The sequence below is a fragment of the Mesoplodon densirostris genome, chromosome 9 (genome assembly GCF_025265405.1).
Source record: "Mesoplodon densirostris isolate mMesDen1 chromosome 9, mMesDen1 primary haplotype, whole genome shotgun sequence".
NCBI classification, from domain to species: domain Eukaryota; kingdom Metazoa; phylum Chordata; class Mammalia; order Artiodactyla; family Ziphiidae; genus Mesoplodon; species Mesoplodon densirostris.
In genome coordinates this window covers 56467027-56491257 of record NC_082669.1, presented here as the reverse complement: position 1 = coordinate 56491257, position 24231 = coordinate 56467027, and the positions used below count along the sequence as shown (strand labels likewise).

Here is a 24231-nt window from a genome sequence, read left to right as displayed (position 1 = left end):
CTGGAGGCGGAGAGGGGCTATGGTTGGGGGGAGGTTATCTCTAACGGCTGTGTTGAGGAAGTGATGTTTAAACTGGACCAGAGAGAAAGAGGGTGAGAGGAGTATATTTCGACTAAGGTAGTGGCTTATATGAAGACCTACAGATGAGAGAGCACGGTGCCTGTGAGCAGCTAAGGAAAATTCAAATTCTCAGAGTGGGGAAGAGGGCCAGTGATGAGAAAGATGGCCGGAGTGATTAAGCAGAAGTCACGTGACATACAGTGCTCCCAGCCAGGAGCTGGACTTTGTTCCAAGGGTACTGGGAAGCTACTGGAGGATTTGAAAGAGGTGGTGAGTAGCATGGTGAGGTGTGTGTTTTAGAAAGCACTTTGGCAGAAGTGTGAAGAATGGACCTCAGATGGCAAACCTAGAGGCAGGAGACTGGTTTAAAGACTTTTAGACTAATGTGGGTGAGAGATGATGGGATCTTGAGATGCAGTGTGGAAGTGGAAGTGGAAATGGAGAGAAGTGAAAAAACTGTAGTTTTTTAGTTGAATTGTCAGTGGACTCAAGTTTGTTGAGTATCTCAAAATTATGTTTTGAGTCAGACCCTTGCCCATGAGTTAAAGTATTCTCATAATTTATATCTCCAAGTGTATAGTGTTTTATATTTAGATATGATGTGTACTAGAAACAGGAACAAAATATATTTTAGAAATTTGATACTTTTAGAAAATATTTGGTTTCATTTCTGTGAAATTTATTTCAGACCGTCTCAACAGCCAGTGAACTACGCAAACCAATTTACTGGATTGTAGCTGGTAAAGCCATTGATTATGAACAGATGCTGCTCCTAATGGCTAATGTGAAATGGGATGTAAAAGAAATTATGTCACAGCACAACATATATGTAGATGCACTGTTAAAGGCAAGTATTCTGGGAAACATCTCTGTTAAAGATAATTCTACTAAGGGAATTATTCCTGTAATTGCAATAGCTCCAAAATTGTGAGATTATAGTTTGTACCACATTCTAGCATTCTTGTGCTATTAAAGTCCCTGAGTTGGATTAGGATTTCTTTCCAAATTTTGTGTTCTTTTAGACCCAAGAATACTTTGTAGATTTTTTGTTTTTGCTCAGTAATATCCCATTTTGAATTAGAGTCTGATTAGTGTGTCTTAGCTGGCTTCATATTATGTAATCTCAGTGGCCATGACTGTACTGACGAGGATATTTCTGTTTAATTAGAAGATATTTCTAGAGTTGTGAATATTCATTAGCAAGAGACTACACCCCTGATTATTCTAAGTTTTTTTTCCAGAAATCACATTACTTCTGCAATGTGTAATGCAAACACCTTTGTGTTCAATGACTTAACATTTATAAGTTTTCGGAAAGAATTGTGGTAATTTTTTTTCATTTATGCATCAAGAGATATTTATAAATCACCTGACATATGCCATGTACTGATCTAGGTGCTGGCAATATAGTTGTGAGTTAAGGAACTTATGTGCCATCGAGGAATTTATATGCCAGTGCAGGGACAGCAATAATGAGATACATTAATATATAATACATCAGGTGATGAATAGTCTGGTGAAAAAATAACCAGCAGAAGACAGATAGGGAGTGGCAGGGTGTGAGTTGGAGAGGAATACCATTCATTTACTTATGGTCAGAGAAGGACTCTGATAAAGTGAGAACTGAGGAGAGGCCTGAGGGAGGTGAGGAAATGAACCGTGTGCACGTCTGAGATGAGGGAAGAGCATCTGAGAAAATGAAAACAGCTTTCAGAAAAATTTTGCTTTTCATATTTGTCAGCGAAAAGAAATTGGCCCTTCTTAGCTCTTGACTTACCTCATTTACACCAACATTCTTACCTGCTTAGTCCAAGGCAGTAGATAATAGGCTGGGACACTTGAGAACCAGTAAACAAAGCCAGAGATCAAAACAGAGATAGCAGCTGAATTTAGCTGGTGTGCCAGCTCCCAGTGATGTCTGGCACCTTTCTGGAGGGCTGGGTTGAGGACTCTTGGGCTATCCCCAGACTCAAGGAACTAAGGGTGCCAGATCAGTTAACAATGTCTAGGTATTAGCATGAGATCTAAGCATGCTCTATAATTGCCACCCTGGAAGAACTTTGATTTCTAGATCACCTAGGAGACTTCAGCTGGAAATTTTAATTTGGAATGTAAAAGATACATGTAATTTATAAATCACACCCCTTCTTTTTTGAACAGTTCTGTTTTTGAAAAGTTGTTTCTGTTTTTTATGACATGCTGATTATGGTACTTATGGGGAAACAAGAAAAAAGAAACTCTACCTTCAGTGAATATACATACTAGAAGAGGCTACTTGCTTCAGTTATTCTTAATTCCAAGAAACATTAATATTACAAGAAAGAACCAGTGTTCTTCAGATTATTAACCTGAACCCAAGTTTCAGCAGTTTAAGACTTTCTCTCATAAAGAAACTTTTATGGGACTTCCCTGGTGGCGCAGTGATTGAGAATCCGCCTGCCAATGCAGGGGACACGGGTTCGAGCCCTGGTCCGGGAAGATCCCACATACCGCAGAGCAGCTAAGCCCATGCACCACAACTACTGAGCCTGTGCTCTAGAGCCCACGTGCCACAACTACTGAAGCCCGTGCGCCTAGAGCCTGTGCTCCGCAACAAGAGAAGCCGCTGCAATGAGAAGCCCGCGCACCGCAACAAAGAGTAGCCCCTGCTCGCCACAACTAGAGAAAGCCTGCGCGCAGCAAAGAAGACCCAATGCAGCCAAAAATAAATAAATAAATTTATTAAAAAAAGAAAAGAAACTTTTATGATAACTTTTGTTCTGTTACTTTTCCAAGTCCAAACCTTTAGGTAAAAGCAGTCTGCAAAAGAATCTGTCCCAAAAGAATCATAAGTAAAATGAAATAGTTTTATTATTCATTTAACAATAAGCATTCTTGAACATTGGATTTAGCAATGAGTAGAATGGCATTTCATATAGTAAGCCTATAAATTTATCTTTAAAATATTAATGAAAAGTATTGAATTATGACTCTTGAAATCTAAAGCAGAGTTTAGTGTAGTGAAGTATAAATAGAGTAGCAAATACTGTTTTGCTAGATTCATGAAATGAAAAAGAGGAAGAGCAATTACTTATTTACTTGGATTTTCAAAGGTAAGCTTAGTGGACTGAAGACCTACTTCTTTCTGATAAATGATTAAAAGCAGTTAACTGTCAAAAATCATTAAAATAGTGTGATTTAGGAAGCAGCTAGAGATAACACAACGATCATGTGGTAGCTTGATTAGTGATGATCAGATTTTTTTCCACCTGTGTGTTATTTGAACACATGTCAGTCTTGACTTGGTACACATTGTGTAGTTTCTCTATTGAGGAAACTAAAGAAAAATATCATTTTAAGGCTTGTTAAAGTTATTTGAACTGTATTGTCGAGAAAGGATCAACAGCATTTACTTTTGTAAATGAACATATTTAGATGATAATAGTCTAAAGAAATCAGAAATAAATTTACTGAAGGGTGAACCATCTGCTGCTTTCATGTAGCTGTTGAAATTTTCTAAATTAGTTACATATATTTTATTTTTAGTAGAGTGGTATCACAAAAGGTACTAATAAGTAATAAAAATGTTCAGTTTTTCAATAGGTAATGAGATAATGTATATTATGGAGTTTTTTTGGTGCTAAAGATTTACAACTATTACATGACTTTTGAATCATTCAGTATGTAATAATTTATTTACTTTAAAAGAATGTTTAGGAAAGAGAATAATTTATCAGATTGCTCTGTAAGGTGTACAGCTACAAATTACAAATAGTTCACTCTGAGGTGAAAGCTCATTAAAACGCTTTTTTAAAATCTGGGTTTCTTAAAGATATTTTAAAGACATACTGACAGTCATAGAAAAATTTGAGATGTAGAAACACTTGAACATTGTTTAATCAGTTAATGACACTTATTTCCTTTGAGATGAAATGTAGTGTACTCTGTATTACAACATGATTTATTCAATTTGATATACTTAAAAAAACACTTCACACTAAGTCCAAATTATCTTTGGCATTATCTCTCTTTGTTTTACTTGATTTCATTCTGAGCGTTTTAAAATCTTTTTTGCCTCTAAGATGCGAAAGCAATGTAACATTATAATTATATTCACATATGGCCATGATTTTTGTCTTCTTAGGAATTTGAGCAGTTTAACACGAGGTTAAATGAAGTTTCTAAGAGAGTTCGGATACCCTTGCCCGTGTCTAATATACTTTGGGAACATTGTATACGTCTGGCTAATAGAACAATTGTGGAAGGGTAAGTTTTTCATGAAAGCATTATCTGATTCTTCAGTGATAAATCATAATATATGAATAACATTATATGTTATCACTAATGGATGCAGAGAATTGGTAGAGATAGTGATAAATAGTGATAAATAACAGACAGTCTCATAGTAATTCAGGTTTAACTTTGGAATGTAATTAGAAAAGAGACCTTAAACGCCACTGTGTCACTTTTTTTTCTTGCTGGTGACTTAGAATCAGCTAGTAAAGGAGTGAGGAATGCAGCATCTAATGGTTATCTGAAAATTAAACTAGTAATAATTATTATTACCTAATACAATTATTACAATGTTGATATACATAGTATTCATTGAGTGCTATTTGTCATTTATTGAACCAAGCCCTTCACAGGATTCTATCCTAACGTAAACTCTCTTTGGTGGTAGTATTCTCTCTGTTTTGTCAACAGAGAGATAGCCTAGCCTCAGAAACTCAAGGCTAAAGGGGTTAAGTAACTTGTCCAAGATCACACAGTTTTTAAATGCAGAGAAGGCTTATGAACTCCTCATTTTCTAATGGCAAAATCAGTCCTCATAACCACTATATCACTGTTAATATCATTATTATATCATTTTAAACCGTATCAATCTTTCATATGTTGAGTTTACAGATCAAAAGTAATTTTCCCACTTACTCAGAGACCATGCTTACTCTGCCTGTAACATCTAGAATACAAATAAGAATCAGTAATACTGATATTTAATATATCCCTGGAAAGCAAACTGCTATTTCAAAGACTATTCACAGTGATCTAGAATTGCACATCAGTTGAATTTTCACACTATCACTTATCTGATTTCTCATCGGTTCTTATTTGTTATAAAAAAAGAATGTGTTTGAAAGTGGAAGTGACGGTGACAAGCTGACAACAGCCTTGGCATTTTGTATAATACACCATCCAGTCTGTTAGGGTTAGGGGTTAGGGTTGGGGTTAGGGTTAGGGTTAGGGTTAGGGTTGAAACCAGCAGTGCTGTAAATCCCAAAATGGCTCTCCTTCAACAATCATGACTGGATTGTACTGTTAACAAATTTATTTAGTAGTAGAAAAGTGAATAACAAATGTTATATTTGTGTATAAAACACTTCTTATTTTTTTAAAAAAAGCTTGGTCACTTTAAATAATATAAACTAGTTTTCTTGCAGATTTCCTTAGGGGAAGTACCTCATTTCCTAGTGTTGAATTCTCCACATTTTGTATGATTGAAGGAATGAGACACTTATTTATGAATAATAAAATGTACTGTTAGGGTTAACATATTTATTCTTATTACTAGTCCATCTTAGAACAGTTTTTTAGTAGTGTGGGGTCTCAGAATAAGTCTATAAAGTGTTATTTTATGAAAAATATGTATGTACTTTCTATGCTTATATGCTTACATGTTTCTTAGGTTTGCTGAATGTTTATGGGAGAGTTATTTCATTTGTTTTCTTTGCCTTGAGTAGTTAAAATATTGAACAGTTTTATGAAGCTAAGATTACTTGGGAATATTCATAGCTTAGTTTTATAAATAATTCTCGGCAGCCAGATTAACTGGAATACCAGTTAAATACCAGTTTAACATTCTTACAGGTGATTATGTTAATTGAGTAGGCAGAACTATGGTCTGTAGAGCAGGAAGAAACCTTAGAAGTTATTTGATCTTTTTGCTTTGAAAATGAGGAAACTGAGGCCCAGATAGGTAAAATGACTGCTTAGTCACAGGGCTGGAACACAGCCCAGTCCTTCTGACTCAAGGCTCATGTGCTCTTTTTTCTCATAGAATCTCACCAAATGTGGATTAGAGAAAAGTTTAAGTACCTAAAGGTTTCTTTTTCTAACCATCCCATCATTTATGTTTTTTTATTCTTGTGTGTCTTAGATATGCCAACGTCAAGAAGTGTAGTAATGAGGGTCGTGCCTTGATGCAATTGGATTTTCAACAGTTTTTAATGAAACTTGAAAAACTAACAGATATTAGACCGATTCCAGATAAAGAATTTGTGGAAACCTATATTAAAGCCTACTATCTAACTGAGAATGACATGGAACGCTGGATCAAAGAGCATAGGGTGAGAGCTGGGAAACAGTCAATTAAGTTTTTATTCCTTATCCATTGTGCTGTTCTTGTATATTATATAATTCAAAATCATATGGGTGAAATAGAAACATTTGCTTTTTTAGCATGAACTACTTATGCCAGTTCTTTACCATCTTCACACTGTTTATGCAATGCCCTTTGCCTAATCAAATCCTTTTGAGACTTTGTGAACTGTAGCAGTCAGTAATTATCTGGAAAGACAGCCAGAGTCTGAACTTTAGCTGTGTTTATCCTACATCTGTGTTGTAGGAGAAGGCTGAAATTGGTTAACATCAGGACAAATTGAATATAGCAACATTGAAATGATTCACAAGCTAAAGTCTGTTATATAACTTAAACCTTCTTGTAGCCCTGAACAATGAACGGGTGATGGCCGGAACACACTGACATGTAATAGTGATGATTGGTATATTAATATTTAAATAGCTAAATTTAACCTCATCCTACATTAGATTTTACCTTAAGTATAGATGAGATTATTTTTCTTTTGTGTGACTATATAGGTAAGTAGAGAAAAATGCTACTTATAACAAGTGTTATTGTGGATGCTGAATTTTTTTGACACAGTTCAACTCAACATATATCACCAGAGAATGCTCAATACAGGGAGCTTTTTGGTACGATTGTTATTACATATCATTTGTCTAGATAGGCAGTATGTGAAGACAGATTTAATGAAAATATGAGAAGTGTTCAAATTATCACCAAATCTTATTCCATCAATGACTCTCGTGTTCACATTTATTAATACTGTAAACATCGTGGGTAAAAGCTAAGTAAATTTTTATTTCATTTGACTGGGTAAGGAAGTAAGGAATTATTTATATTTACATAATCAGGCTCATCCTTTCTAGTTTCAACACTCTAGAAAAATGAAATGAGTTTTAGTCTGGACCATTAGCTGAACTTTGTGTAAATGTGCCCACTGTAGGGCTGAGAGCAAAGTAGAAATGTACATGTTATTTTCAGTGATTTAATCAATACACCAGAATTGAGAAAAATGTCACCACTTTTTGTCCCATTGACCTCCGTCATTTGAGAACCAAAATGCTAAACCAGATGCAGATGAACTGCTGATGTTGCTAGAATCCATTTAATAAAATAAGCTGTAAACACTTTGGGGTTGGTACTGAGGAAGGGGTTTGGGGTAAAAGGACAAGTAGCTGAAGAGAAAAAGCACAGCTTGTAGAGGTCCATTATTTGATGTAAGAACGATGCCCATTTTAGGGTTTCTTCTTTTAATATAGTGGACTAAAATTTTTAGTAATCGTATTTTGGAAAAGCTTTAACTAACTGATATTTGTAATACAGTGAAAATTTCCCAGCAGCCCGGATTGTCCTGTTTTCCGAGAACTTTCCACAATGTCTAGTGCAGTGCTTGGGTGGTACTTTCTAAATGTTGAGTGATTACTTGAGAGAATTTATGAGGTGTTTACAGGTGCTCTCAGAGATCAGATACACAAACTGAGCAGTTTGCTGAAGTTTTAAGATGAACTCTTTCTCATGTTTTGAAATTGCACTGTCTTTATTGGTTACCTCCAATGAAGACATGTTCTTTTCTTATTAGATGATAGTACACAACTCTTTCCCGAGCTGAACTCTTACTGTTCATCCTCCAGAACCAAATGAAGATATAAAACTTTCTGATGAGCTCCTATTCATGCTCATCCTAACAACTTATCTGAAATTCAGGAACTAAATTGATTTGTACAGCAAAATAATACTTACATAGTTGACCCTTGAACAACACGGATTTGAACTGTACAGGTTCACTTATATGCAAATCTTTTCAATAGTAAATACTATAGTACTACATGATCCTCAGTTGGTTGAATCCTCGAATATAGAGGAACCTTGGATGAGGAGGGCTAACTATAATTATGTGCAGGTTTTCCACTGCATGGAGGGTCAGCACCCCTAATCCCTGCATTGTTCAAGGATCAACTGTAGTCTTAATTTTACTTTCTAGCTACCAATTATAATACGAGGGTTTAAAAACCAGTAACTTTTTGTCCTTTGTTACCTTATTCATTTGTTATATCTCAGAAGAGTTGTTCTGTGGTTGGAGATTTTTTTCTCTTACCTAAAATGTTTGCAAAAGGTACAGTGCTAGAAACTGCTTACTTAGTGGCATTTAAAAATTTTGAAATGTCAGTGTATTTTGATAACCTAATAACAAAGACTGTCATAGAAAGAAGCATAGTGTGTGATCTTAATTGGTATGTTATGTGCCATATTAAAAAGATTCTAGTGCTTCCTGTTTCAAGTGTGTACTATAGGTATCCTTATTCCCCACTATTACAGCTCTATAAACAGTGTGTCTTCCATGTCTTGACTACAGTTTCCACTGCTTTACACTGATTTCTAGTGCTCAGTAACTATCCACTGAGACCTGAATATCTATCTTCCTGTTTTTTGCATTGATCACATACATGTGTTTTAGTGTACTAAATTTGAATCTTCTTTTTTCGAGCAGGAGTATTCAACGAAGCAGCTGACCAATCTGGTAAATGTTTGTCTGGGATCCCATATCAATAAGAAAGCAAGACAAAAACTTCTCTCAGCTATAGATGATATAGACAGACCCAAAAGATAATGAACACAGTCCTTTTTCCTCAATGACATTGATCTTCTCTCAACATACATGACATGAAAGCCAATTTTTCATGCACTCCTGACAACTGTCTTAAAAAAACTTTGTGCATGTTCTTTCCAACTGGAAAGTGGAAAACATTGGAGTTTGTGTGGTGTTCTCAAATGATTTTTATATGCCCCGATTGCTTCTCTTCAATTTTTAGTTTCATTTGTTGTATTTCTTTCTTGAAATGATATTGCCTCATCATAACTATTGTTATGTGACTACAGTTGTACCTTTTACTGAAGAATGTACTATAAATATATGATTAGAAAGAACAGTGACAATACATTCGTGGGCAGTTTTGGAGAATGAATTTATGTTGGCATTTTTCTACCCTCTGAATTTGGTTCTTAATAAGCATAATATGAGAGTGTTAATGTATAGTAGTATCTCCTAATTATGAGCACTGCATGACAATTGAAAAGTACATGTAAGCAAAATAGTTGAAAAATCAGTTTGCTGTCTGTGTTTCTAAATGTGAAAGTTTGTGTTAGGGTTAATTTGGTTGTGAGAGTGATCATAAATGATGAAAATTAATAAATATTATACTCTAACATGATCAGCCTATGTGAGACTGCATTTTGGTATTTTTCCACAGCAGGCAGATTTCATGAAACTATAATGGGATTTTTTTAGTGTGTTCTAATTTTAATGGTCTTGTATCCTGAAACCAATGGTGAAAGGTAATTTCATTGGGTAAACCTCTTCAGTGCCTGAGTAGCATGCAGAATGGTTATGGTAGGATTTCCTTCCTTCCTCCCTCCCTTGCTTCCTGCCTCCCTTGCTTCCTTCCTCCCTCCCTCCCTTCCTTTTTAAATAATGGGATATTTTTCCCTGTAAGCTTTACTGTCTTTGAATTTAACTTTTCTCTTAGAACAGCAAAACCTGGCTTAGCTGACTCAGGGAAAGAATTGCCAGTTAGTTAAGCATAAGTACAGGGTCATATGTTCACCATTCTTAAATGTCTGCTTTGTATCACAGATACAATGTGAGTTTAGCCAGTGATAAACTTCGGAACTCAGTCTTTAGTGACTGTGTACTGTTACTCTAAACTTTGCTTTGAAGCCAGGGATATTCTACCAACAAATATGACATAAAAATCAATTTCCCTTGTGCTCCTGCCAACTGTCTGATAAGGAATGTTTTGCATGTTCTTTCTGACTGGGGAGAAGCTTGTGTGTTGGTCCGGGATTACTGGCATGACCTGTAACATCAATAGCTCACAATCCTGAAACATCTCATGAGAAACTGGCCTTGTGTACTGTGAGTCTTCAAGAGCTGAGGTGCTGAAGTGAAGGGCAAAGTGTGACGTGATTAAGCACAGAGGTGACAAGGAGATGATTGCCACTCAGTGTCCATTGGTCGCTGCAGGTACCCATAACCGGCACAAGATAACGTGAAACACTTTTTGAGACTATGTCTGTGTGAGGGGTGTTAGTTTGCATCTGTGTGATGAGTTTTTTGTTTTCAGTCTCTCGCTTCCCTGTTCATTTGCTGCCAATTTAATATTGACAGTAAATCTTCCTTCTTGTGAAAAGGTATGAATTTGGTGCCATTGTGATCTACTTGTGGAACTAGACTGTGTACTTGTAAGGTAGGTCCTGCTGGTAGCCATTATCTATTTGCAGCCACTTGAAGAAAACAAACATGAGATAAGCTTGGTCCTTGTGTTTCAATGCCATATTCAGCTGGGCACATAAGGAGCTTATCAATCTCATTTCTTAGTTGATTAGGAGCTGCTTATTTCTTATTTTTCACATAGATTTCATAGTTGGCTTTCTTTAATTTCTACTTTAGTTCACTCTGGATAGTAGGAACAGCAGTTTTCTGCCTGGTAGGGTATTTTCCTGGGTGATAACAATTGATACAGAGAATTACTTATCTTGTTAGAGACTCAACCGTGCAGTTGGAGAGACCTTTTAGCTTAACCATACTTTGCTTTCCCCATCTTCAAAATAAAAATCTTTCTGATACTTTTTGGAAAAGGTTTTTTGTTTGTGTTTTCATTAAAAGGTAACTTAATAAGTGCAAATAACATCAAAATAATAGGATATTTGAATCATTAAATTACCTAATAACAAGAGAGTTACCAGACATTTCTCAAATATATTATTGAATGATATTGAATTATAATCATAACAGTTTATGAAACTAATTTTATTATAATAGTTTATAAAACTAATTTTAAGATAAATAGAATTGAAAAGCTTGAGAATATAAATGGAATTATACACGTTCTAAAAACTTTACTATTATAAAACATTTCTTTTAGTGTCTAGTGTTCCTGAACTTTGACATTTTGTATGAATGTGTCCTGTAGAATTCAAGATTTTAAGTTGAAATGAGAGCCTGGTAAATTATTCCCTGAGAAAGAATGATGATTTCTACAAATACATTGTTTCGCATTAAGAAATACTAGGGAGATGCATAGCAATTCAAGTGAACTAGTTTGCTTCAGTTTATGAAACCTATAGAGATCTTATAAGTTCACTTTGACTAATAAGCTCATTTGCTCAACTTACAAAATGAAATCGAATTTCTCTTGAAACCTTATGGATCTTATGGTATTTTATCATATCTTTAAGCAGAATTTCCTTTGAAATCTTCTATTTAGCTGAGTGCTAAAGTGAAACTTTGTTAGATTAAATAGCTTTTTCTTTACCCATTCACTGAAATGTAGTCATGAAAAAAGGCTTGTAATTAAATTCACTTTGAAAGCATAGTTATCTTTTCAAATGAAAAATTGTGCCTGAAGGTGAAATAAAAGTTGTGCTTAGAGAAAAATAAGTGGTCCAGGGAGAAATATTTCTAATTTATATTTACTCTTTGGAGTAATTTTAATACAGACTTCGTGGTTAACAAAATGATATTTAACTCTGGACAATGATTAATGACAAGAGAATTATTAATACTCTGGTGTATTCTTTGTAAATGTTAAAACCAATGCAGCTTTTTACAGATTTTTTTTTATTGTGTTGAAACATATTTGCACAATTCTTATCATCTACAGGTTTTTAAAGGCCATCAAAAAGTTTAAGGAGTCTGTATACAGGAGGGAAAACCCAGAACATCCATCTGTGTGTTTCCTTGTGCACCTTGACAGCACTTAGCACAGAATCTTACTTTGCTCAGAACTACACGATGGATGGAGTCGTCACATGGATGAGATGCAAGTGCTTGGGCCCATCAAACTAGAATTCCCTCCTAAACTGTCCTGAATAGCTGGGCAGTTTCTTTGGGGCAGGACTGTCACGAGTTAATGTCTTTACACTCCAGAGGTCCTTGTCCTGGATCAGACACCTAATTGTTGTTTGTTTATTGACTTCTCAGTACTGAGGAAAGGATTAATTACTCAGTGATTGTTGAAGAGAGTTGCCCACTGGCATTGGAAGCTGAAACAATAGCAGTTTAAAAAGAAGCAAATACTTCTATTCCTTAATTTTTTTTGCACACCTGCAGGCAGCCTGAGATGAAGATTGACTTGTTTTAATAGACTGCGCCCTAGACCAGTGGTTCTCAGAGTCTGGTTCCCAGACCAGCAGCCTCAACATCACCTGAGAACCTACTAGACAAGCAAATTCTCAGGCTCCACCAAAGACCTTTGGAATCAGGAACTCTGGGGGTGGGACCCTGCAGTTGGTAGTTTGACAAACTCTGATGCATGGTAAAGTTTGAGAGCCACTGCCTTCAAACACACACACACACACACACACACACACACACACACAGAGAAACAGGGATGAAGTGATCCAGAGCAGTTGTTCACTTGGAACTTTCTCCTCACAGAAAGGACTGTAGTATAGCTATTACAGACAGACTGCTGAACAGGCCTTTTTTTTTCTTTTTTTCTTTTTTCCCCCACTTTAGGATAAGAATTGATACTTTTCTACAGAATAAATCTTAGAGCATTGCCTTCCCCATATGAGCCTTTATGAGTGACTAGTGTTTGAACAAGCCACCAAGCATGTGTGTGTCCTTCACTCTGACTTGAGTAGAATCAGAAAGATTCTCCCAGGAGAGTTTTAATTGGCGCATAAGTCACAAGCAGTGAGAAGAGTGGAACTGCAGGAATAACTAATATAATGTATTTTACAGAGATTTTGTCTTTGATTCTCTCAGCAATTCACTGAATCAGACGGAGAGGGGCCAGCTGATGATTTGACAAGGGAAGCTTGGCATGAGCTGAATGTGTGTTGGTGACTGGGCTTCTGTTGAGTTCATATTCTCTCATTCCTGCCTAGTCTCTAGGTACTCCTCTGTGTCAATAATTTTAAATTTCTGTTTATCTAAGATGGGATAATAATAGTACCTATTTCTGCTTTGTGACCGCCTGGAGGGGTGGGATGGGGAGGGTGGGAGGGAGGGAGATGCATGAGGGAAGGGATGTGGGAACAGATGTATATGTATGACTGATTCACTTTGTTGTAAAGCAGAAACTAATAAAAAAATAAAATAAAATAAAAATAAAAATATAACAAATTTCATGCTTAAAAAAATAATAATAATAGTACCTATTTCATAGAACTATTGTAAGGATAAAAGAAAATGTGAAATTAAGTTCTTAGAACAGTGCCTAGCATTTAGTTAAGGGTTCAATAACTGGTGGTTATTATATTAACTTTGTTTTGTGGAGATGGTGATCGGGGCCCAGGAGGCCGAAGCTGTCTTCCCAGAGTCACGTTGCAAGGCAGGGAAGCAGCACTTGAACCAAGCGCTCTTCCCATCACAGCTTCTAATAGTGGTCTAATCTATGTATTGGCCACTGATGGACCTCATCACGTTTCTTCAGAAGCCTGGTCTGCCTGAATTGCCTCCCTTGGTCAGTTCCTTGGCTGTACTTTTGCCTCCTTCCTGAACGGTTGGCTGGCGTACTGCAGAATTCATGCTGGTCCTCACTGGGGCTCCTTCCGCTTTTAGTGCTTCCAGATTTAATAGCAGAACCTGCTGCAGGTGAGTGATGTGTCTTGACTTGGGGAGGTGAGAATCAGTGTTTATGCCATTATGACAGGCAAATGTTCAAGAGGCCTTTCCTTCATGCATTCTGTTGGTAAACCACCCAAGGGACCCTCTTCTGACTCGTAAATCAAGAAACTCAGGGATGATACATCTGGCAGCGCTAGTGTTTCTGCTGCCATGTCAGCTTCTAAGGAAATCCTAAATGTTACGCTCAGTTCCACCTCAGGCGTGCAGAAGGTTTTCTTTTTTGCCTCCTCTTCATAACAAGATACCCCGTCTTCCCAGTCTCTGTTCAGGGGCTTAAGTCTAGGGCTGTGGAGTGGCAGGTGGCCCACAGGTAATAGGAATGTTCACACTCAGGGCAGCTCAGCACTGTGTCCCTTCTTTGGTCTCCTCTCCATTTGGCAGAATTGCCTTCCTTTTTCTCTGCTTTGCTCTTCTCCATACCTTCCTTTTTCATCAGTCACCCCACTGAGAAAGTCAGCCTCTTTCTCTAGCCTCAGTCTTACCACGTTTTGGGGAACAAGTGGTTCTGCAAGTGGACATGTTTTTGTTTGCACTGTGTCAACTAGGTTTTAGTAATTCAGCTTCTTTGAGGGTTGAAGGAGGAAAAATGGCACTTGCATGCTAGTGAGAGGCAAAGAAAAGGGAAATAACCAGAAAACCAACAGAGGCATTAATGGAGATACAACCCTGCCATTTATTAATATCTTAAGAGTGTCAAAGAGTACTCTCAATTCTTTTAATAAGTTTCTTTATAATTTGTAAATTTATAAATATGAGGACCTAATATTTTCCTCTCCAGGCTTGTATGTTCACATACATCTCCTGGAGCTCCCAGCTTCATTGACTAAACAAATGTACTGCCTGGTGTCTGTTTCTTCAGATAATGGAATAGTTATTTTAAAATTTATTTCAGCTGAGGCCCATCAGTTACCTCTTCTGAGTCATTAATCTTTGAGACAAGGCTTGTTGCAAGCAAACTAACTGCAGTTTTGTCCCTGAGATTTAAGTGTGTATCAATAATAAAATTCTAAATGAGATTATAATTAGTGCATGCTGAGGGGCTGAGATTTGGCAGTACCTGATACACTTTTCTCAGTAAGTACTTTGTCTTCATCTTTAAAAAGCTCAGTTGTTGGAAGGGGGTTTAAATGCTTTCCTAAGCATCTTACAGAGAAAAGCCAAGATGATTTTCATAAGTGAAATTCGATTGACCACTTTGAATGTATCAGAGGAGCTTTCAACATACTGGCAATTTGCAGTGTTGTTTGGCTGGTGTTTAACCATGGTAAAAGGTACTGGGCTCTTACGGTTTAAGGCATCTTGATAGTTTTTAAAAAAAATTTTAGGCCAAAACAGCTTTTGGGTTTATTTGTTTGTTTGTTTGTGGGGTTTTGGGGGGGAGGGTTGTTTTGTTTTTGTTACAGGTCAGACTTCTCTTTTTCCTTTGACCCTTGTTTTGCTCTTTCATCTTCAGGAGAACATGAAGAGGAACTTTGGGAAGAGATCACAATTTAATAAAAATGATGGTGGCGTAGAAGACTTTGTGCAGGGGTTGGGATGAGCAGGTATTGACCAGTTGATGCTATGAGCTGCTGTTCCCTGAGCTTCAGGGACAATGTATAAAAGACCTAATTGTAGCATTTGAAATAGGAAGATTTAGCAATGACAGCATCACACTAAAATTGTCCATCTGGCGAGGTAGAGTTGGGGGGTAAAAAATATTTTAGTGAAAACAAATAACAATTGAGCATAAAAATAAAAGACAAACAATTATCTCTTCACCATAATTTGGGGAGTCCACCATAGATCTACATGGAGGTGGGGGAGTGACAAGTAAGCAGGGAACGTCAGGAATCTTATGTGAACCCAAAGTCCAGGAGCATCCTGTTTTCCCAGGATCCAGTGGGTCTATATGGAAGGCAGCATATGGGCCTGGCAGCAGGGATACATAATATTATACATAGCCCCAGGGGATAACAAGATGAGGTGCTGAGAAGCTTCCAGAGTAACATCTAACAGTTTTGAAGCTAGTAGGAAGCTTCAAGGTTACCTAGTGCAACCTTCCACTAGGAAAGTTATAGGTATCCATAACCTCTGAGTATTCACAAGGCAGGATATCCTTTACAGCATACTTACCAGATCAGTCCTAGCTACTTTCTGAGAATTTCCAGCATCAGGAAACTTGCTTCCTCACAACCTCTCATCAGAGATGTCCCTGGATCTGAAACTGTACTCCATGGGGCCTACATTCATTGTCCTGTGTTCTGCTTTCTGATCAGAGAGAATATAGGAATGTTTCTATCTCCCTTCTATTAATGCTACCTGCATTAATATGATGATAACCAGGTTGTTTGCAGGATGCTAACTCATTTTGAGCTTTAAGTAGTCACCTGAAGGTCTTACATTGATTCAGTGCTGTTAAAATCTATCCTCTTCAGCATTTGTGCAGTGGATTATTTTAAATGTCGATTCAAGATCTTATGCAATTTTTGTATAGATGTTATTACTTTTGGCCTTATTGTAGCCTGTCTAGGATTTTTTGGTTCTAGATTCTGCCATTCAGAATATGAAGTATGCCCCACTTTGCTGCCCAGGCAATAAGGTGGTATTTTTTGTAGGTCCTCGGTCAAGTGGATAAAAATGTAAGTGAGACAGAACCAAGGACAGAGCTTTCAGGCCCAGCACAAGGTAACTCCAGTAATCAGAACTCTTTGAACAGGTATATTAGAACGATGAGTGTACTACCTTTTATCATTTTCCCCAGGTTTTTCTAGTTTGACCACAAAGGTAATATGAAATTTTGTGAAATTCTTTGTTGGGAATAAAATAGTAACAACACTGTCAAAACGATAAGTGAAAATATTTTAGTATTCTTGTCCTCGCTTGATTCTATACTGGCTTTTGATGATGACCTTTTGTAAGTGCTCACAAACCAATTTTTAATATTTTATTCTTGAAATCTGCCAGTATTCCATGGTAAGCTCACCAGCTGGTTGTGTGGAAAGCTTAATCGCTTTCAATATTAGAATGTTATTCACCTAATTCCAGGCTTCAGACACTTTGTGTCCATTTGTAGAATTGTGCAGAAATTTCTGCTAGATCTCACTTCTAGTTCCTTTGTAACCACAGGAGGAAGACTTGAACTAACGTAAAGTTTCTAGGTATTTGTTTACTTATTGGAGTATTATGTATCTCTGACTTCCATTTATCTTAATAGTGTTTGTTCTTCCTTTTCTAATTATAATGAACATTCCTCTTTTTAATTTAAACCTAATTAATATTACTTCATATACCTCAAGCAGCGATGTGTTTTCCTCCTCCTTCGGGCCTGGAACACATATGTTAATACACTGAGAGTTGTCCTGAGGCTCCTGATATCTCAGGTCATACTGTGCTCTAACCTCCTGAAAGGTCACTTGTCACTCTTTTGCATTTGACTCTGGTTATACACCTACCTCTCTGTTCATCTTTTGTACTTTCTACAGTGAAATGAGTGGAATATTCCTTGGGCAGGTACACTATCATCTTCAGAGGACTCTTTCTCCTCCTCAGAATGATTGCTTTGAACTCCCTAGTCAGAATTTCTTTTCTCCCTCTCTCTCTTTTTTTTTTAATGTTCTTCTAGAGCTAAATTCCCTCTTAGTCTGGACACAGGATTGTGATATCTTTTCCTGACCATTTTTTGAATTTTGCTTTCTCTTGGGGGTGATGGTATAATAGTTAAGCTACTCAGCTCCAGGGTCTAACATGCTAGGTGAACTTGGGAAAGTTACTTAACCTCCTTTTGCCTCAGTTTCCTCATCTGTAAAATTGGAATAATAGAATAATATGTCATAGTGGAAGATTAAAGATAAAAATATGTAAAATTCTTAGTAAAGTGCCCAATGCAATACAATATGTATTAATTATTTTTATGGTATAAGGATCATTTTTGACCAAGCTACTATGAATCCTAGGAATTTAGTTCCATTCATCCAACACTCTCATCATCTTCCCTTTATTAATCAGTTCTCCCTTACTTGAAAAATGGAGTTTAAAAAGCTGCCTTCAGGACTGTGTGTTGTGTACTACACAACTGCAGGGGGCAACGTCACATGGACCGCAGTGGGAATAGTGCCTCCTACAGTTGTGCAGTGTACACACACTGGCCCTGTGCCTCCCCCTGCTTCCTGAATGATGAAACCATCAGCGACGCAAAGCCAGAATTCTCTAGATGACCCTGCCTTGAGCAGAATAAGCCTTATAGAAGATGTCTTCCGGTTTGAGGTCCACTTCTATAGCATAGTTTCATTGGAGGAAGAGGAATCCATATTGGAAAGAGTCCCTGAGGGAGGGAGGGAGGGAAGGAAGGAAGGAAGGAGTTTATGATGCACGAACTGGGATGTGGTGAACGATATATGTATAAATAGCACCTAGAGTTGGATTTAGATACTTCACCTTCCTTGGGCAAGTTGCCTACTCCCCAAGTGTGGTTCTTTACCACTTGGTCACCCCAACCTCTCACCCTCAGGCTATGTAACTGAAGACTAATGAGATGCTGTGTGTTCCACAGTCCTGCAGGTGGATAACAATGAGTTTAGCTGCCTTTGCTTCAGTTTCTTAGAATCCTCTAAAAATAATGTATTTTTATAGAAAGTGAGTAAACCACTATGATGTCTCTAAGATGTGTTATATTTTTCTGAGTCACATAATAAAAACCCTTCTAACATTAAGCCTGTGTGGGCTTTTGGTTTGTTTTTGGCAGTCTCCGTATTTTCCATTGGCACGGTAGTGTGGAAGGTCCCACCTCGCGCAAGCGGTTCTTGATACTCTGCAGTGCACCAGTAAAAAGAGATGACAGAAGGCCTCACCATATTTGCTCTACAACTGTCAATGGGCAATTTGATTAAAATGGTGCTTTAGGATTCGTTTTGAAAGCAAGTCATATCAGCTAATGAGATAGTAGTATTTTTATTAACTCTTAACTGAGTGTTGGTTTTTCTGTTTTCCATTTGCCCTGGCTCTGTGTCTGTAAATTGGAAAATAGACTTAGTCACTGTATGAGTTGGTAATTTTAACCTAGAATAGAGTAAATAGATAGCACATGCCTCAATAACTTGACCACTTATGATGTCTTAGGAGTGCAACAAATTAGGCACCCTGTTTTACAAAGGCATCCAGCCCTAAAGCACCTTTGTGTTGAAGTATTCCGAGAGCCTGTCTGGGTTTGTAATGTCATTGTACCTCTGGCCAGTGAGGGAAATATAATCCACATATAATTTCTTCTTCAGCCTGTTGATGTGTGGATTACATTGATTGCTTTTTGAAATATCAAACCAATCTTGCATCCCTGGCATAAATCCTGCTTGGTCATGGTGTATAATTCTTTTTATATATCATTGAATTCTATTTGTTAATATATTTTAAAGATATTTATGTCTGTATTCATGAGGAATATTCGTTTGTAGTTTTCTTTTTTGAACTATCTTTGTGAAGTTTTGATATCAGGGTGATAATAACTTTATAGAATGAATTGGGAAGCGTTTCTTCCTCTTCTATTTTCTGGAGAAGATTGTTTTGAATTGGTGTTAATTCTTCAGTGAAACAGTCTGGGCCTGGGGATTTGTTTTTGGGTGGGAGGTTTTAAATTATTAGTACAATTTTCTTAATAGATAAAGGGCTATTCAGATGATCTGTTTCATAGAGTGAATTGTAGTAGTTTGTGTTTTTTGAGCATTTGCTTCATTTCATGTAAGCTGTCAAATTCATTTGTATAGAATTCTTTGTAATATTTTCTCATTATCCCTTTGGTGCCTGTGGGGTCTGTGATGATACCTACTATTTCATTCCTGATATTGATAATTTGTATCTTTTATCATTTTTCACTTTTAAGTCTTGCTAGAGTTTGTCCATTTTATTGATCTTTGCAAAGAACCAGTTCTTTATTTTATTGACTTTCTCAATTTTTCTATCTTCAATTTCAGCAATTTCTGCTCTTATTTTTTCTGTTTGCTTTCAGTTCCTTTGATCTTCTTTTTTTGGTGTGCATTTAGTTTATTTCTTTGAGACTTTTCCTCTTTTCTAATGTAAGCGTTTAGTATTACAGATTTTACTCAGCACTGATTTAGCTCTTTTCCACAAATTTTGCTATAATGTATTTTCATTTGGTTCACCTTATCTTTTGATTTTCCTTGAGGCTTCCTCTTTGACCTTTAGAATACTTAGAAGTGTGTTGCTTAGTTTCCAAGTGTTTAGAGATTTTTAAGTTTTGATATCAGGGTAATAATAACTTTCATATACTTATAAGTTTTTTTTATCAGTGAGTTCTAACATCTGAAAAAATATCCTTTGTAGACCATTGCCTTGATATTGTTTTCAGAAAGCATGGTCTAACTTGATTTTCTAATGCCATTTATTGAGCACACCCTGTGTAATTCTCTGGCCTCAGCTGATGCTCTGCCTTTGCTCAGCCTGGTTCAGCCACACTGTTCTTTCTGTTACCACCCGAACATATCAACCTCTCACCCCTTCAGGGCCTCTGCACATGCTGTTCTTCTAAATCTTCCATAGCTGGCTCTTTTGCATCACTCACGGCTCAGTGCAAATGTCACTTCCTCAGTGATGCCTTCCCTGGCAACCCCATCTAAAGCATCATCCCCCCGAAACCACCTACTTCCCTATTAAATCACCTTGTTTTGTGTTCTTTTTCATAGCATTTATCACTATTGAAAACATTTTACTTATTGCTAGTCTCGTCTATTGTTTGTTTTACTCCACTTGAATACAAGGTTCTTGAGAGCATGAGATCTGTGCTTATTCATTGCTGAACCCCTAGCACTTAGTATTCAATAAATACATTGTGAATGAATTAGAGTGGACATTCAAAAATAAATATTGAATACATTAATGAATTCCGGACCCTGTGGTAGGCAATTAGAAAACACAAATATGAGTAAGGAGTAATTCTGGCCCTTGATGAGCATGCACACATGCACACACAATGCATTTTCTAATTAAAATAAGTGTTGTAATGCTTCTTAGCCAGGAGCCACAGGATATGCTCTAACAGTTTTTAGTTTTCCCCCAGCAGTGAAGAGGGCTTAACGCTTACTAAGCCTAAGTTCTTACCCACTTCACTCTGGGGACTACCCCACCACATTGCTAAATGAGTCAGTGGGGAGAAGCACAGGCACTGGTAAGACAGCATCATGAAAGAGTTTTGCTAAAACCTTAACCTTATTGTCATCACTGAGCAATTAGCTGAGCACAGCAGCCATGGAAATCCTCATTAACAACTAGGAAGTGGAACGGTATCGCTGGCACATGGAGATGTCAAAGGGTTTCCTGATCAACGTTTCCCACAGTGTGCTTCTCAGAACACTGAGCCTCAGGATGTTAATAGATGTTAAGTAAATAAAATGACGTGTGGGTACTTTGGAAATGCTGAGTTAGAAGAAGCATGAACAGATTCCTTTACTTCAAAATTCTTAATATGCTAATACAGATTTACAAAGAAGGTAACATAGTATGGACTAATTCTCAACATTATTTGACCAGGGTTATGAGTTGAATTGTGTCCCCTCAAAAATATATGTTGATGTCCTTGGAACCAACCTAAATGTCCATCGACAGATGAGTGGATAAAGAATATGTGACACATATATAGAATGGAATATTACTCAGCCATAAAAAGAAATGAAATTGACTTATTTGTAGTGAGGTGGTTGGACCTAGGGTCTGTCATACAGAGTGAAGTAAGTCAGAAAGAGAAAAAAAAATACCGTATGCTAACACATATATATGGAATCTAAAAGAAAAAAAAATTGGTACTGATGAACCTAGTTGCAGGGCAGGAATAAAGAGGTAGACATAGAGAATGGACTTGAGGACATGGGGCAGGAGGGTGAAGCTGGGGTGAAGTGAGAGTAGCATCGACATATACACACTACTGAATGTAAAATAGTTGGCTGGTGGGAAGCAGCAGCATAGCACAGGGAGATCAACTTGGTGCTTTGCGATGACCTAGAGGGGTGGGATAGGGAGGATGGGAGGGAGGCTCAAGAGGGAGGGCATATTAGGCCATGTGTATGCATATGGCTGATTCGCTTTGTTGTGCAGTGGAAACTAACACAGTATTGTGAAGTAATTATACTCCGGTAAAGATCTATTTAAAAAAAAAAAAGAAAATACAGTTCCTCCTATTAATAAAGATAACGATAATAAATATGCTTTATTATGTAAAAAAATATATATGTTGATGTCCTAACCACCAGCACCTCAGAATGTGAACTTATTTGGAAATGGAGTCACTGTAATTAGCTAAGAAGAAGTCATACTAGTATAGGGTGGGCCTTTAATCCAGTATAACTGGTGTCCTTATAAGAAGAACAGAGAGACACATACAGAGAGAGGAAGGCCATGTGAAGAAGGGGGCAGAGATTAGAGTGATACATCAACAAGTCAAGGGATGTCAGGGATTGGTGGTTGTCACCAGAAGCCAGGGGAGAAGAATGGGACAGATTCCTACTCAAAGGCCTCAGAAAGAACCAATCTCGCCAGCACCTTGATTTCAGACTTCTGGCCTCCAGAACCCTTAGAGAATACATTTCTATTGTGTTAAGTCACTGTTTTACTCCATTTGGTTTGCTAGAACAAAATATCACAGGATAGCTCATAAACAACAAAAATTTATTTCTCACAGTTTTGGAAAATATAAGTCAGAGACCAGGGTGCCAGCATGGTTGGTTAAGTGCCCTCTTCTGGGTTGCAGACTTCTCACTGTGTCCTTATGTGGCAGAAGGGGACGAGGGAGCTCTGTGGGGTCTTATTTTTATAAGTGCACTAATCCTGTTCATGAGGGCTCTACCTTCATGACCTAAGCACCTCCCAAAGACCCTACCTCCTAGTACTGGCATATTGGGCGTTAGGATTCCACATGTGAATTTTGGGGGAACACAAATATTCAGACCATAGCAGTCACCCAGTTTGTGGTAATTTGTTATGGCAACCCTAGGAAACTAATACCAGGGAACTCTTGTTCAAGGAGCATCTTGAGAGAACAGTCTTTCAAAAACACTTTTCTAGGTGACTTTACATGTTGAAATGTGATTCTCCAGCTGCTTGTTTATCGTCTGTATTTAAATGAATAGTAAAGAGAGCTTAGTCGAAAGATCCCTATTTCGTGGTCTTAGAGTCGACATTTTGAAGATTTTACTGTTGCAGTGAGCACTGTTGTTTACTTGGCAGAGGATATTTAGCCTTGAGAAATCATGATTTACCAGAATCTCTTCGTGAAGGTGCTGATAAATCTGAGACAAAGATTATAGTCTTCCCAGAGAGCTGCAGTAGCCCCTGGAAGCCTGTTAGAGGAAACCTGAATGTTGTAATAGAAGGAGCTCTGGGGCTGGACAGCCCATGGGTTCAAAACCAAGGTTTGAGGCCTGGGATGAATCACTGGGCTGCTCTACACTTGGTTTTGCATGTGAAAACCAGAGATACTAATTATAATAGCTCTGACACTGGCCACCTCGCCAGGTAACTTTGCAAATTGTGAAGAGCATTATAAATTTAAGGTTCTTATTAGGTAAAAAATGGCTCTTTTGTCTAGCAGAGTCTGGTCATAGAGTTTTTTCTATCAAAATTTGATGTACATATTCTAGAGGTAAAATAGCTTTTACTGAACCATGGACTTATTTCTAATTTTCCGTGATATAGACCAACTCCTGAAAGTTCTTCTAACTTGTGCTGTAATGGGAATGACCATGAGGAATCAGATGTAGGGTACAGAGAAAGATTTTCTGGATTGACACTTATAAATATTTTATTTATTTTTTCTAAAATATGCCCCATTGTACTTCCAAAAGTAATTTGACTACATCTATACATATACAACATACATACATATAAAAAATAAATCAGATGTCATGTGTGGAGGGAAAAGAGCTGTACAGTTTCACTTACCAAAGAATTACTGAAATAATACAGAATTTATGTCACCTTTCTGGCAGTCAAAGAAAAAAGGAAAATAGGATGTTCCATAGGTACCAAGTCTACTTTCAGGCTATTACAAGTGCACTTATAGGCACTAGAATCGAACTGATGCTTGTACCTTCTAATGAAACTGTTTTTTACGAGACAGGTTTGTATTGGAAGATAACCCGACTTGCAGATAGTGCACAGAAGACAGGACCTGGAGAAGCTGTAAGAGTTCCCTCATTAGAATATAGTTATCAGAGTGATA

The 24231-nt window shown here is 37.2% G+C and overlaps 1 protein-coding gene across 1 annotated transcript in view; it reads left to right on the top strand.

Annotated features, from left to right (window-relative positions):
* Window positions 1-9622, top strand: part of VPS50 (VPS50 subunit of EARP/GARPII complex) — a 130623-nt gene extending 121001 nt beyond the window's left edge. Inside the window, exons 25-28 of the mRNA XM_060107650.1 lie at window positions 749-907; window positions 4184-4305; window positions 6194-6383; window positions 8889-9622. Of these exons, the coding sequence (XP_059963633.1) occupies window positions 749-907; window positions 4184-4305; window positions 6194-6383; window positions 8889-9008 (591 nt within the window). The 3' untranslated portion in view covers window positions 9009-9622. The remainder of the gene's footprint in view (window positions 1-748; window positions 908-4183; window positions 4306-6193; window positions 6384-8888) is intronic.
* Window positions 9623-24231: the final 14609 nt, after the last annotated feature.